The 16,569-nt window shown below is 39.2% G+C and overlaps 1 protein-coding gene across 1 annotated transcript; it reads right to left on the reverse strand.

Annotated features, from left to right (window-relative positions):
* Nucleotides 1-5,127: 5,127 nt before the first annotated feature.
* On the reverse strand, nt 5,128-15,613 carry chn1 (chimerin 1). The gene is made up of 7 exons (XM_061054481.1): nt 14,950-15,613; nt 13,105-13,189; nt 10,107-10,280; nt 8,595-8,672; nt 7,709-7,846; nt 6,909-7,014; nt 5,128-6,464 (listed from the first exon to the last, which is right to left on the reverse strand). The coding sequence occupies exons 1-7, from the start codon at nt 15,199-15,201 to the stop codon at nt 6,293-6,295; spliced, it is 1,005 nt and encodes a 334-aa protein (XP_060910464.1). The 5' UTR covers nt 15,202-15,613; the 3' UTR covers nt 5,128-6,292.
* Between the last annotated feature and the right edge of the window lie 956 nt (nt 15,614-16,569).

Raw genomic sequence — 16,569 nt, forward strand, 5'->3', positions numbered from 1 at the left:
ACTGAAATATCCCATCGTGAACTTGGCCACACACAGCCTTGAGGTGCAAAGACACAACATGCATGCTGCTCTATGTTTTCCTCATATAAGTGAAGTAACTATTAACAATGGCTGGAAATCTGTGTATTTATTTTATATATGCAGTCCCTTGTAAATCAAAAAGATGTTTCCACAGTGAATAATATTTTGACAATTACGTCTGTATCTGTTATTCTATGGAAAAATCTGTATGGGGAATCGGTTATTTTGGTTTTGTGCTACACAACATGTTTCAAATCATATTGAGAGCTTTGGATCTTCATCAGAACTAAAACATAATCTATATATATCTATCTATATAAATATCAAACGATAACATTTTTAATCGCAATTAACTATTGAAATTTTGTGATTAATCAAATTTTTTAATTGCATGTTTGAAATTCAATTATTTTTCATTTGAAAAAAGAAAAATTGTTAGGCTTTAATTTTGAATATTCTACTGTCTTAAGCTGAAAGTACTTCCTGTTTGAATTCAACCCTGCTTTTATTTTGAAATAATTTAATGACCATGTTATAGATCAAAAACCAAATGAAAACAGCTAAAAGGAACAGTAAAAGAGTGAAATGTTTGATGTTATAAAGGTGGATATCACTTTTGACTCGTAAGCTGTAGGAGTTCTTTAAAGTGAAATGAGACATGCAGCAGTGTCCTTCTTTTCCATCACTGTGACAACAGGGAGACAAACGTGGACGCTTATCCAACAGTGCTCCCTAAAGGGACAAACTAGCATGTGATTAATCCTGATTTAAAAAATGAGTGCATTAATTTCAGACCTTAGTTGATAGTGATTAACTAAATATTTGTATATTTATATTAGTTTTGAAACAGGGTAGATCAGAATTATGCAGGCCAATGTTTGTAGTTATCGCAGTACATTATTAAGCATATAAAAGATGAATATAAACACCAGAAAAAAATATCTTAAATCTATGTAATTACATTCAATTGATTAAAGTGATGATGTCATGACTCTTGTTGCCTGTTGTGCGATTCGATTGGTTGGTTTGTATCTTGCAAGTGTGACTAAAAATATAGGACAACATTATATGGGTAACTTAGCTTCTAGTCTAGGAGTTGTGATTAGTATCAAATAGATTAATTTAAATGCAACAAATGTAGCTTAACACCTGATTATGGATCTTGTTGCTTTTTGTTATTGAGAGAGTGGACACTTTTTTATGGCAACAAACACAGACTGATAATATTAGCATTGAAGATGCTAATGGCTAACAAGGTGGAGGCCGTCTTCTCGCCACAAAAGGACGATAAAGATGATGAGCAGGATGGTGATGTAGAGGACCTTTGAATGAGCTGCATAAAAACTGTAAGTTTACATCATTGGCTAAAAGGAAGCTAGTTGTGTCTGCACGCTGTGTGTCTCTATGCTTTCTGTGCTAACTATGATTTGGGTTTTAATTGTTTGTAGTTGGTGTTGTGTAATTTTTATATGCGTTAGATATGCTCCTTCATAAAGGATCAGATTCTTAGTTTCGTGAAGTACTATTATTTTGTTGTTCTTTTTCATTAAAAAAAAACGTTTACCCCAGCTACATGCATTGTCTCCAGCCCACACACACCCAACACTGAAAGTGTTTTCACCATCAAAGATATGAATGACTTTTTAGTATAACGTCTTTTTTTCTAAAGATTCAAACAACCATGTGTTTTCTAGAGGCCAGGTGGTGCACCCATGTCTCCCTCTTTGGCTCTGCACTACCCCACCCTGCCGGGCCGGTGACGGGTCAGGCAACTCAATTTCCTCACATCCCCGATCCGTTCAATCAGCCAGTCACTCAACCACAAGCCTCATTCATCTTACTTAAAGACAAATGAACATTTTGGCAATGTCTGAATTAAGAGAGATTTGTCTCAACCCTCCCCCGTCATTCTCTTTCTCTCCCTCTCTCTCTCTCTCCAATCACTCCGGCCACCTGAGTTTGCACCATGTGAGCCCCACTTTGCCTTCCTCCAAGTCAGTCATCTAAACTCAGGAGAAGCCAGCAATATATATCAGCTCAGCCGGACTCTTTTGGTGCTCGGTTCAGTGTTAATTACAACGCTTTGAAGGCACGCAGCACAATCCCAGTCTCTGGAGGACTGTGAGCCGTGTGTTTGTATCTGCTCTGTTAGTGATTAAATGTTCATTGAATATGAATCAAAGCCTCCATGTAATATTGGCAGGGGCTGGCTAAAAACTGGACAACATACTGGATGTTTATGCTTCGATGGAGATTAGAGAGATCAGAGTTTTCACAGAAAAGATTATGCTTAATTTTTAACAATTGATTCAACATAAATATAGATTCATTGGGCAGAATTATGTTCATTTCTTGGAGGCAATTTAACAGAATGAATGTTTCCATAACAAATGCTTCACATGGCTGAACTGAATATTTCTTTAGACTTCAACATTTGAAAATGTATTCAGGTCGGCTGTTTGATGGGAGGAATGCATTACCATCTAGTCAACAGAGAAAGGTCACTTATCTCATGGATCACAGCCTTTTAAATTTAGTCTCATTACTGTGAATGAGGCACATCCAGCACACAATACATCCAGCACACATTACTCCTGCACGCTGCTATCACAGTATCTGACGGGCAGATAGAGCACTCGATAGTTTTATTGGCGTGGTTTACCCCCTCACACACTCAATGACTAATGTAGACGAAGATATGATGTTTTTAAAATGGCTGATAATGGAGGGGGAAACTAAACGCTTGGTTGAAAATCCAATTTTGCCACACAATCACAAGAGACAGGTCTGGATGTGGATTAAATCAATGTGATGTGTTCACAAAATCCAAGGGATGAGATGTCAAGCAGGGATTGCTTTGAAAAGCTTTTTGTGGAAATGTAAAACCCAGAAACCTAAACCTATGGCCAGCGGAATCAGACCATACAGGGAGCCAAACACTGATGTAACATCACGTTAAATTCCTCCAGTAATCCCAGCAAAAAGCTCACATGTGCACACTCTAAGGAACAATGTTATCTAATTTAAACCTGGACTGAGGACACGATCCGAATAGCTTCTACTGGTTCCCTTTTCCTCAACAGTGTGACACAGTGCTCGTGTAATGAGCCCCCGATGGCTGTGCATGGCTGGTTTGAAGAAAAGACTCTGAAAGACATAACCTATGGCTAATTAAACCTCAAATGCATAAATTTGATGTGACATTGTTTTCACATATTTCCAGCAATTAACAGTCTCTCAAGTGCAAGAGTGGTGTTGCCTTAGGTGTTGTGTGTGTGCTTTTAATCTCACAGTGAATCAGTGTGACTGGTGTGTTGTTAGAGTGCTGTCAGTAAAGTCACATGATGTGAGGCTGCATGAATAGAGGACAATTAGTCCCGTCTGCCAGCAACAAACAAACATGAAAAATAATTATAAGGTTGATTTTTAAGTATTTTTTCCAGGGGTAAAAAAAATATTATTGCAGTTTTCTTTCTGCAAACAAATCCCAGTAAAAGGCTAAAACTAACAATGTGTTTGTCTGTCTTCTTATAATACCCGACCTCCATACTTTGCCTGTGGCAGTTTACTGAAAGCTCATTAGATAAAGGAAGAAATAAAAAAAGGGTTAAAAATGTAGACTTTTATTTCTTAAAGTGGCAGAGTTTCTTAAAACAGTTGGGCACTGTAGCATAAAGCAAAGAAATATTTAAACAGAAGTAAATAATGGAGTTGTTGGGGACTGTTTTCAGTTAGGATTGATAAACATGTTGAGCTCTTGTGAAGATATGGAGGGTCCTGTATATGGGACTGGCCCAAATGTGAACTACATTGTCCATATTCATGGTGGAACATGTAACCCAGTTATTTTGTTATTTAGAACAATGGAGACGGATGGCATAGAGCAATTATAGCCTTCTCCACAGAGTAAATGTATGTTAGAGGAATAAAGGAATTGTTGGTCTAATCCAAGGCCAACACATTATTCATACGTCAAGGAGGACAAAGAGAAGTGGATCAGAAAATAAGGGGGTGTAGGTTGACATTGGACTGTGAGTTATAGCTGGATTCAGTCTGTAGGAGGATGTGGTTTCAGAGGCAGTATTAAAGCTGCATCATTTTGACGTCACAATCTCTGGGCAGAGTCGACATGTTTATGCATGTTGCTTACCATCATGCAACGCTTGCATCAAACCTTTGCTATCCAATAATAAAAAAATGCTTCAATATTTGAAACGTGAGGACAATGGTTTCTTTGCAGTTTTCCTCACACACTCTCAGTGTTAGTTTAAGACCAAGCAGGAAGCATGAACAAAAGTCTCCATCAAAACAACAACCTCTTACACTTCTTTGAATGTGTAAGAGGTTTGAATCGATCTTTGAAACTACTATTCAAAGGTGAAAAAGTTACATATTGTTGCTTTTAAGGCCAACAGACAAACAGCTAGACAGCTGAAGTTGAGCACTTAAAGTTAAAGAATGTTTCCTCAAAAATTGGTTAAGACAACAACAACAAAAACAACAGACCTAAAATTTAATTGAAAAGTTGACTCACATTAACCAGGTGACCAGGAACCCCCCACCACACATTAAAATGAAAGATATCTTTCTCAATATTTACTGCATCTATAAAAAAATCCAGCTGTTTACCAAACTCATTCAGAGTGTATTTTCTGCATCCCCATACAAAAAAATAATAGTCACAGGTCCATCACACTGTTTGATACATTAATATTAATTAGACTGAATCCAAGATGTGGACAAAGCCAACAAAAGCAAATTCCTTAAAGTGCCTTAAACCAGCTTTTCTCCGTGTAATTCAGTAACAACCTGTAGAACCTGTTCAGCATTTAGTTCAACCTAAGGATATCAACAGAGTCATGTTCATTTCTTTGGTAAGTATATTTTGTTCAATGCCCTTTTCTACCAACCAAAATTGGAAGTAAGTGTCATGTTTGGTCATTTACCAAAGGAAGATGAACTAAGTGCAGAATGTATCAATAAACACAAGACTAAACAATATATTAATTATTAAAGGAGTCAAGGGAAACCAAAATTAAGAAGAAGCAAATAACAAGGTCCAACGAGAAAACACAAGGCATGCCATGAGGAAATCCAAACAGGAAACACCAGCACGTATGATTTATTTTGTGCACAAAAGTTATTATCTTGTGCGATGAGATAATTAGATAATAGCTTGTGCGCACATTTTTTTTTTTGACTTTTTGGGACTTCAGGGGCTCCGTAGTCATAAGACACCGGTAAAAACAATCAGGGAAGGGCACACAATCATTGAGGCGGGAAACACTCAAGGCAGGAAGTAAAACTAGACATGATAAACATGGGGTAAGAAACACAAAAAAACATTTATGGTGTATTACAGATGCAGCATGCCAACCGAGCTAGCACCAGCATTATCATATAAATTAGCATTCGCTAATCTCTGGCTCCTCTAAAGCTCCACCCTCTTGTCCAAATACAGTGATTTTGGATTATAAAAATAAATATGGCCTAATTTGAGGCCTCAGAAAATGAGTCAACAAATCAGATGATAATGTCACAGCCATGTCCCCTTCTTATGTACGGTCTAACATATCTACAGTAATTCAGAGAACTCTTGGGCACGCTGTTTATCAGAGTAAGGTTTAATAAATTAAAGTGATCATGCACAAGGTGTGTACAAAACATCACAGTACAAAATTAAATTCACAAAAAAAATTCTGTTTAAAACACAATAAAAATGTTAAGGTCAGGCAAATTCACCAGTGTGTACACATTAACAGGAAAGGCTCATTCTACGTCAGGTTACATAAAAACAGTTGAGGAGATAAAAAAAACAAAAACATAATAAAAGCATCATAGAAATCACCCAAGAAAAATCAGTAGCTTATTTTTACATCCAGCTGTACAATGTTTCACAGAAAAAAAACTGCACAGCAGGCAGCTGGGAATGTGGACTAGTAGAGACTAGACAAAAGCAAAAAAATAACGGCGCTACACGTTCTGAACACATGCTGGGTTACGACTACAAAGCAACTAAGACCTCGCACCATGCATGCTGGTCTGTCAGCTTCTGAAAATCCCCCGACAGAAATGGGGAGATATAGAGTACGTACAAGTGTAAAGTTCATCGCCGACCCCTTAACACAAGGGAGGACAGATGTTAGGGCAGCACTCGTCCATACGCAGGGCATTTAAAAAAATGTATCAATAAATGTCATACAAACAGTCATTCAAGTCTTTACACAAAGGAATTATCAGACAGCATTTCCTTAAAAGTCCTAATCTGTGTCTAGAAGAGAACTTCTTCTTTTTTAATAAGCAGCTCCACCACCTGTCTCTGGTAGCGGATGTCGTTGAGTGCTGTCATGGCATCCAGGTTTGGTGCGCGCATGAGGGTGGGACCGAAAATTATTGCGAGGTTCTCTGCGTTCATCAGGTTAAATTCCTCATTCTGTGTCACCCTGCAAAGAAACATTGCATTAGAAACATAGACAGATGCTGAAGAGAAATATGATAATTGTTGGTGTGTGCAAGATCTTAACCCATAATATCTCAAAGTCATGTAACACTACTGACTTCCATGACTAAGATGGTGTTATTGCCATAACATGTCAACCAAAATGTACAAAATGACACATAATGTTACAAAATGAAAGTGAACATCACAAAATGCATCATTTTAACACAATATTTCTTCCATCTTTTTAACAGGCTTTGGTGCTTTTTATGACATATATACATATTTTGACACATTTCATGGAACTCTAGATGTGCAACTCAAGATGTAAATTACTATGGGATTGTGACAAATATACAAATGATGTGGAATCTGGAGAGATTACACTAAATTAAAACTTTTCCAAGTCTTAGGTAGGAGTCTGGCAGAGTATAACTTGATTTATCACCTTTTTAAGTGTGCCATGAGGTACTTCAAAGTTTCACTGTGAGATGGCGGAAGCAGAGCCAGAGCCTCACGGAAAGCTTCCACTTTCTTCTCTGGATCTGTGAGCTCTGAGCAAAAACAGAAAGCAGTGGACTGTTAGAGAGGCCACAATACACTCTCTGAACCACAGACAAAAACCAGAAGGGAATCAATACATGAATTTCCTGCATGGTCTAAAAGCCATTAGTCTGTGAGAGGACTTGAGGTTTCTAATGCTTATGGGATTTTTAAATGTGATTGATTTTTTGTTTTGCTTATAAAGGTAATACTTATAATTATTTTCTTATGAATTATTCCAGAATTATGGTCAGTGTTAAGTTTTGAAAGTCACTGATTTTCAGACAGATTCACAAAATGCAAGGAAAATCACAAACAAAAGGTTTTTTTCTCAATCACAGAAAGGTTTCCAATAAAAACATAGGACTGGATTGGACTAGAAGCCAATTTTCACATTGTAAATCAACACGCAGTCCACTACAGCTACAGCTACAACACTAAATCATCAATATAGAGTTTTTCTCATTTTAAGGCAACTTACAAACCATCAGAGAACGTATTTAATACATACTGTACAGGTGTTTCTTAGTAGGTATACTACAGCTGACATTTTTAATGGACACATACTATTTTCAGCATGAACCAAAATGAACACCCAGATTAAGGAGCATGAACATAAACCATGTGTGTTCACACTCTTTAATTGAAGCAGTATGCACTCTGAAACAGGTGTGTTTCTGAGTCATTTGTTTGGTTGCGACTCACTTGCAGCCTCGATGAACCTCGGGTAAGCGTCGTATGAGATGACAGGGACAGGCAAATCCCTCAGGTACAGTTTGAGAGCACCCGAGATGATATTGATGTCTTCATAGGCAGTCACTGAGATGTCTGTCTTCTCGCCATCTGTGAGGAGGTGTGATGTAAACAGGGAGACAAGAAGAAGAAAAGGAGTTCACGCACTGTATAAAAAAGTTTAAAATCTGCACTAACACATCAGAATGAGAATTGCAGAATAGTCGGGGGGGGTTCTTTGGGTGTCAAAAAAAAACTTCTCCTGCTCTGTATTTTGCAAAGGAGCTGCTATCATCCGCCTGGCCTGTTTAAGTCCGACTTCTCTTCAGTTCTGCATGCTTTCCAGAGAGGCCATGGCCTACTTGTGCTGGCAGACTGAACATCACAGTGCTGTGAGCTGGAATGACACTCTGTCATGGATGATCTCCCACATGCCGATCTGGCTCGGAGTTTAGCCCAGTGCTGCAGGCTTCTTCATACAGTTAAAATTCACACTGTTGAGCCAGTCTCATTCTCAATAAGTCTGCTACTGAATCCCAACACAGAGAAGAGCTTCTATTTTTTTTTTTTATACAGCAGCTATGTTTAAACAGTGTGAGAACATCCATGGTCAGTATCCCCCCGAGGTCCCCCCCCCCTCCTTGTCTGTCCACACTGCGTGAGAGTGACTTGTCAGGATGAGATCTGCACTCCCAGATGGACAGTAATCCTTCACAAATGTGTCACTTTCTCTTTAATTGAAAATGTCATGTGAGTTTCATGTAAACATATGAAAGCACGCAATGTCAGTCACTGTGCTTTGAACTGACAGGAATCTATAAAAACAGCTGTAACATGCAGAACGAAAAGGAATACACACCTTTGTCAAACGCCATCTTGACTTCCTCCACAGAGTCGCTGAATCCAGATATTCTGTAGAGACCTTCAGACCTCAGTCCTGGTGGAGAGAACAGTAAATAAATAACCTTTCAGACATCGTCACGGCTGTCAGTAGTAATTCAGAAAAATTCACCTGTATATACCACCCTGGGTAATTCAGAAAAGTCATTAAACGCTCTTAAATATGCATAAGAAATTACGGATAAAACGTCCACAATGGTACAACACGGGCAGATGCAAATAGTTTTCTGCATCAGTGGGCAAAATAATAAAGACATAAATCAAACTTAGCTACAGACATTTTTAGAGGGCAGACAATGAGGGAGCAATGAGTTTCCTACAAGGCTGAATGATTTAACTGAAACGCAATCAAATAAGGCAGCAGGAAACACAGTAATGTATTCCTCATTACACACTCACAATTACCAGCCACACACTCATCACTCCTCTCAGTCATTACCCGCTCAGAAATCATTAACTCAGTTAGTAGCGTAATCAGACTTTCTATAAAATTAGAATAAAGCTGTTAAACAACAAGCATCATAAGTGTAGTAAACAATTCTGCATAATATCAGTTAATAATGTTCAAAGGGAAAAACCAAATCCACATTCAGATGGATAGTTCTTAATTGGACTTTCTATTAATCAGATTAAATTCAAATGTATTTTAAAAAAAGTATTCTTTTGTGATTAAGTCTCATAAAAAAAGATTTATATTTCTTCCTAACCTTCATTGCCTTTCTTGGCTTTAAGAGAGACATTTAGTAATTATTCTAGGCTGGAACTAGGATTTTGCAGTGTGGCGCGGTACGGTGCGGTGCGGTGTGGTATGGTATGGTATGATATGATATGATATGATATGGTACGGTACGGTACGGTACGGTACGGTATGATATGATATGATATGGTACGGTACGGTACGGTACGGTATGGTATGGTATGATACGGTACGGTACGGTACGGTATGGTATGGTATGGTATGGTATGATACGGTACGGTACGGTATGGTATGGTATGGTATGGTATGGTATGGTGGTGAGAAATAAAACCCCCTGACATTTCAGTGTCGTTAATTTAGAATATAAAACAGAAAACTTAAAACAAACCTGTGTAATATCTGAAATCACACTACATTACACATCCTCATCACATCTGTAACAGTCCTGTAACACAACCCATCTACAACAAAGGTTGTTACAGAAGGATTCATATTTTAGTGCTCTAAATTCATTTGCATTTAAATGTCAAAAATAAGTAGTTAGTAATGACTCAATTTAATATTTAGGCATTCTGTGGCTTATAAGGATCAATTATTCTTTGTGTATGAAATTCTTTCAGCTACATTTTCAATTCCTGATTCATTAAATAGGAATGCTGTTTTATTGTTGTTAGGGCTTAAAAATAAATTGCCATCAGTATCCAAGCATGGAAAAAAGGTATTTTAGTAAACTACACATTTGAAATACATACACAGACATATGGCTAAACAAACCTCTGGACTCGATCTCTCGTATGCACATGTCCACCACCATGGGCCGTGCTGTGTTGTAGGCTTTCACCAGGGTCGTAAGGTCACAGCTGTACACTTTACGGATGTGTCGCAGGTCTGGTTTGCAGTCATTGGGTACCAGTGGAGAGCACTGCTTGTGGACGTTTAACCCACAATCTACAGAGAAGAAAAAAGAGACAAACAGCAGGTTTAGTAGTTTGATTGTAAGCCAGAGAGTAAAGAGTGGTGTACACTTTTATTAAATCTGCCCACCAGAACTCAGTCTTAACTGAATTATTTGATGCAGGTCAGTCGTTTTATCTCTTAACAGAGGGATATTATGTAAATTCACACTCAACATCAGGTTAATTTGGATTTGGTTGGCTGGTTTCCTGTGTGTTTTGGCTAGCAGAACAGTGTTAATTCCCTTGATCAATATTTGCCCTCTAAATGTCGCGTGACCACCAGAGAGCTCCTCTCTCTAACACACGATACTGGGTCACCTTGAGTGGTGGATAGATCCAAAGTCACCTCTAAAAGGGCCATTTAGTAATTAAAAAACAGTGAAACAATCAAAAGACAAGACATCGATTTTATATCATTGATTTATAAAAGTCAATTCTTTTTTTTTTATATTTAAAAAAAAGATATATGTAATTTCAAACTGGCAAATTATTATTTATTGTTAGAAAATGGGAGGACGTTTTCTTTCTGATAGTCTATTTGACATTTTCAGATATTCAGTGTTCCTCACTGGATGTTCAAACTGCATATTAGTGGTGATATCGCTGTAAGTATCCTGTCACAGCGCACAGGGCCTGAGGCACAGCTGTTTCAGGGCAGGATTCACCTTGTCAGGAGCAGAGGAGCCCCGATGAGAGCGACTCTGTGGCTCGGCTTTGTAACAGAGATGCATGGAGGGAATTAGAGGAGCAGTGTAAAAAAGCTGTGGCCTGGAGGAGGGAGAGTCAGAGCTGCTGCATGCTCTGTTCTCTTCCAAATCTCAGCTCGCACACAATGCCAGTGGAAGCAGCAATTGAGCCGCTGCGGGCTACACTAGACCTAGTTTCCCAGACTAAAATGGGGCAGCTCTTCAAGCTCTTAGATCTTTTGAGCCGTCTCCAAGTTCCAAAAGGCTTTTCATTGTTTTTGACAGAACCATTAGCTTTTATATCCAAAAACATAAGAAAAAAAAAACATTGGGTTCCCTCATAACTGCCTTTTTTATTCTAACAGCGTGGAAGCCCTGTTTCCGAGGGGACCTCAGACGTTATTTAGATGAATATGGGTCCCTGGAGAAATTCACCCAGCCTGCTTTTATATGCATTGATGCAGAAATGTAATTACTTTAAGAGATGATTCTCTTAAGTATATGAGACAGGGGGTATAATAGAGGAGTACCTGTCATCACACCCTGGTCTGCTGAGCCCCTGGTGTCAATGTGAGGTCCCATGGGAAGGATGGGGGGGGGGGACCCCTAAGCCTGGAGATGAGGCAGTATGCTTTAGTGCATCAGCTCTGTCTCTGGCAAAGAGGCTGCAGATCAGTTTTGGCTAAAGGGCTGTAAGGAGCCGTTTAATGGTGGCTGGATGCTAATTTGTTATCAGCTCATGATCAGCAGTTTCTAGTTTGAAGTGGTTTCTTTTTGGTTGGATTTGAAAAACAAAACAAAAAGAAGCACTTGTATTTGTTAAACGGTTAAGTTTTTCCACCATTTCCAGTAAAATAGGGGTTGAGCTGCTTGACCTAGCTCTATGGTTGAATTTTAATGTGTGTGGAAAAGGAGCTCTTTACCCACGCTCCCAGCTCTGCTCCTCATTAAAGAGACATGCCAGCTTTGTTTTCCTTCATGGGCATGATGGGATGAGGCTGTGTGAGGAGGGGGGGGGTGCACTCTGATGAAAAAATGTGGCACAACAAGCACAAGCAGAGGCTGGCTTCCTGGCACTCAGCCAAAACCAGTTCACACATACAAAAAGAAAAAAAAGAGGGGGGGAGTGGTGGGAGAAGATTTTTTTTTTTAGTATGCAAATGTGAGCATCATGTGAGACTTCTCTGCCCCAGATTCTGTTGCTGCGGTCTAGTCTGAAGGAATGGCAGGATAAGAGTTTATAAAGATAGGCTCCTAACATTGTGTGCATTTTCGTTCCATTGTTGTCAGCTTTCAAAATCAAGACATTAATAATTAACGTCAGAGCTCGCACAGTTTTGTGTGACACACTTTGTTTCATCAATAAAACATCAAAGACACACACCAGGCTGTATCATCGCTCTATTCTGGGATGTGGAAGGATTTCTGACAGCAGCTGCAGCGAAACAGAAATCTAATCTGAGTTCTTCACAAGAAAAGAGGAAAATATAACAGAACCAATTATCTCACTACTACAGGACTAAATTCAGTGTATGTAACAGACATCACATTTTTTGACTGTAGGTGAATGTGTAACCAAATCATACTCAGAATGTAAAGCACATAATAACAAAGATTCATTGGGAGAATACAAAGAAGTGACCTACAAACACATCATTTCTGCTTCTACTGTTGCATGTTTACTCCGATAGAGCATTAGAATCAGTGAAGTGGACACACAGACTTTGTTTCTGTAGTAATAACAACAAGATCAGGAAAACAACCAAAGCCTGAGTGGGAAAAAAAAGATCTTCTATTCATTATTTCCAAAGGGATTAGAAAAGATTAGTTATAAAAATAATCTTTCAGCAGTGATTGTGCTTAAACTCTTTCTTTTTTTGTTTGTACTGATCTTAATCACACAGCAAAATGCCATAAATAAGGTTTTTTAATTAAGTACGTGTTACATCAGAGTAATCAAGCCCTTATTTCAATGTGTTATACAACCCTCGATCCACAAACTGCTGTTGGGATTGTGGATTAAAACAAAATAATCCAGTTCCAGATGCACTAAAAACCAAGTAACCCATATACAGCAATGCTCACTTTGTATGCAGGATTTATATACGAGTGTTTCAGAGCAAACTGTACCTGCACATTTGACCCCCTGAGCCATCAGTCCCCACATGAAGTTGGCACAGTGTTCACACCAGTGAGGCCCCCTGAAGGTGTGGACCTGCAGCAGAGAGGGGGAGACAGTGACACATTTTAGTGTTGAAGAGCAATGACACCACAGAAAGAAAGCAGCAGGGAGCTTCACCAATTCACTCCACAGACACCCTATCTTCTTCTTCTTCTTTAGCCCGTTCAGGAGACCTGTGGGCGCTGCCATCTTAAATGAGGTGGAGGAGGAAGAGGATTATGTGTGTGTGTGGAGGAGGGTTGTTGTTCAAACAGAAACTCTAACTGACAGTACTGAGGTATGTGCAGCAGGGACTTGTCATCATGGCACAGCAGGATTGACAATTTCACCAGAGTGAAGGTGCACGTTGTCAGAGAGATTCGTTATGGAAACAGGAAAGGGATCCCCTCGCGCTTCAGCAGGTAACAGCAGTTCAGCCAATCAGAGAGGCCTGTGGGAGCATGAGTAAACCGCCGCTCTCCTTTTATGGTTACTCCAATCACCTGGAGGGATGTCACCTGATTTCTCAACATGTTTACAGAATTGCAGGCCTCCTTTTTAAGATAAAGAACATAAGAGACCAAAAAGAAAACCACATTTAGTGGAGGCACAAGTTAACCTGAAAACAAAGACTGAACCTGATTTTTAGTTCCGGGCTTCACATAAAAGTATCAAAGCTTTTCATATTTGTATCTTTAAATGATTTTAATATTATGTAAGATGTCCCCCCTCAACCTCTTGCAGATGCATTTTTAAACTGCTGCTCTATTTGACAAACTGCACTATTGTCTGTTCTTGCTGTTTTCTGTCGTCTGATGTTGTTGTGTTTCTCTGAGGTCTGGGGAAACAGAATTTGGATCCTGTCTGTCCTGTAAATAAGGCAGAATTGACAATAAAGATACTTATGGTATATTATTTGAACAAAATTATTGAATATGTACGTTTTGATTTGCAGTTGTAGCATGACAACATTTCAACACAAAAATGGGTGAATACAAGTGCAAGGGACTGTGAATCAAATGTTCTCTGCTCATGTGATTCTTTGTTGATTTATGTGATACATACTGTACTGTCTGTTAATATGCGAAATATAAGCAGTTAGTGGATGCAATAAAAGGGATTAATTCATTTTTAAAGGCTGGGGGTTTGAATAAATAGGTCAAACTGTGCTTTAATTTCATAAATGTAAACTGTCAAGAGTGCATGAAAAGCTTACTGTAGCAGCCAAATGTTACTGTGTGTTTAAAATGCTGCCCTCACTTATGTATTCCCTTTATAATTTTAACATGTTTCCTTTGTTGTGTGATCTATAAACACATGAACTTTTCCATTTTAAATGACTGTAAATATTTATTATACTTTCAGTTGGTTGAAATGCAACAATCAGTGGTAGAATAGTTCAAAACAGCAGACAGAGATTTGTCTGCATCACTTTAAAAGCCTTGGAGGTTATTTTTCACCTGCTATACTCTCCATCATTAACCAGCCAAACCAGTAAGAGTGAGATGGAGCCAAACAGGGAAACACTCCTCCACTGTTTCCCCTCTCCATCCGCCTAATCTCTCCATCTGCTGCTCAAACTAACAGCAGTGCTCCACAGACCACCCAACAGATTTCCTTTTGATAAAAAGGCTCACTGGACGGACTAAAACAGCTCTGTTTTTCATCCCCTCTCTCTCTCCCACTCTCTCTCCCCTCCTCCTCCTTCTCTTCCTCCTTTCATTTCCCACCAGAGCCCTCAGGCCACACATGATGAAATTAAAGCAACGATTTTAGAAGAGGAAAAAACTGACAAGAGTTGTTTGAGTTCTTACCTTGAAGTTGTGGACTTTCTCAGATCTGGGAGTCCGCTCGCTCTCCTTCAGTGAAGCCCTGCGCACCAGTGAGGTGAGCTGTGAATAGGCGAATAGTTTAAGCGGCTGCCAGAAAGTGGCTGGAGGTTTCTGTGGCCCCATCCTCATCCCCAGAGCTGCAGCCAGAATATCCTCCTGATTGGCCTCTCGCTTGGCCTTTTGCACCAGGGACTTCTCTTCTTTGTGAATCTCGTAGGACTCTCTAGATGGCATCCTGGTGCTTCAGTCTCCACAAACCAAACGCCAGAGGAAAAAAAGTGCCCAAAAGAAAAGAGCAGAAAAACTATTTTATGCTCAGAGCAAGTCCAAATCAAAGGATATCAGTGTCATTGTCCCAAAAATGTAGAGACATCTTAGACAATGATTTAAAAATAGGATGTGGAATCATGTAAAAAGGAGACAAAAAAACAATAACAGTGGTCCCTTTTAAATCCTCTCTGAGCAGTGACAGTAGATGAAGTGGAGCCTGTGTGATGGCAGTGCCAGGTTTCATACAAAAGAGGAGCAACACTGGGTGCTCATGTACTTCTCTGAGAACGTGTATGCAGATGAGCTGAGTGCTCGAGCTAATCCTCTCCTCCCTGTGCACAGCTGATATTCTCCCTGGAACAGACACACACACTCTGTTGTGTGTGGATGCTGTCAGGGCGGGCAGGCAGAGTGAGGGGGGAGGAGCACAAAGGAGGGGGGAGGACCCTGTAGTAGGAGCTGCGGATTAAATGGAGTCCCCACCAGCCAATCACAGCATGGATACACCAGCTTTATAGTAGCCCTCCACCCCCTCCACACACTACCATCTCCATCAGATATCCGGATGAAATGAGAGTGGGATGATAATGAGCAATGAATGAGTCATGCATCAGGAGTGGGTGGGTTGCATATCTCACGACAGCAGTGGGCCGTTGGAGAGGAGCTATTTTCAAAATCCGGTTGCCACAGAAACGGGTCATGACTGGGATCACAAAGAGCAGACACATATATTCAGCAAGCACACAATAAAAACATGGGGGTCATTGAAATTGATGCATGCTTTAAAACAAGGTGATGCTCCAGCTTTCAAACAGATACAAATACAACATAAAACTGATCCATAAGCAAAAAAAGTGAAAATAAAATACAGGAAGGACATTTCATATAGTGTTGTATTTAGATGCTCATTCGATTGGGATACATGCAAAGCATAGAAAATAGAAACCCTTAAAACCCGCTCTCTTTTTAAACATTTAAAGTTAAGTGTTTAAAAGGGGATGCCTTGGAGTTTTTCTTGTTTCCTTTATCCTTAAGAATGTGGACTTTAAGAATTAGGAAAAAAATCTTAACATAATTGATGATAAAACACTGATATTTTAAGATACTCCTGAAAAACAAATTCAGTTCTTAACGTTTTGTTTGTGCCAATCAAAAAATAATTCTGAGTTACGAATTAATATATTATATTTGATATTGTTCCTTTAGCATTTGGACCTTGAATTAAGTGTAGAACTAAACATTGTTGATAATGTATGAACAGAAATGAAATACAAAACGCCTGATGAAACGCTCCTGTTTCAATTAAATTCTTGTTTGTCAGTCCACACAATG

This window comes from Labrus mixtus, chromosome 13 (genome assembly GCF_963584025.1).
Source record: "Labrus mixtus chromosome 13, fLabMix1.1, whole genome shotgun sequence".
NCBI lineage: Eukaryota > Metazoa > Chordata > Actinopteri > Labriformes > Labridae > Labrus > Labrus mixtus.

What these genes read in the sequence shown, in the direction of transcription:
- chn1 (XM_061054481.1), bottom strand. Translation starts at nt 15,201, where the DNA reads ATGCCATCTAGAGAGTCCTACGAGATTCACAAAGAAGAGAAGTCCCTG. An exon ending in AGAAAGTCCACAACTTCAAG is followed by an intron (nt 13,190 to 14,949) that starts GTAAGAACTCAA and finishes TCTCTGCTGCAG; the next exon opens with GTCCACACCTTCAGGGGGCC. An exon ending in CTCATGGCACACTTAAAAAG is followed by an intron (nt 6,465 to 6,908) that starts GTGATAAATCAA and finishes GTTTCTTTGCAG; the next exon opens with GGTGACACAGAATGAGGAAT.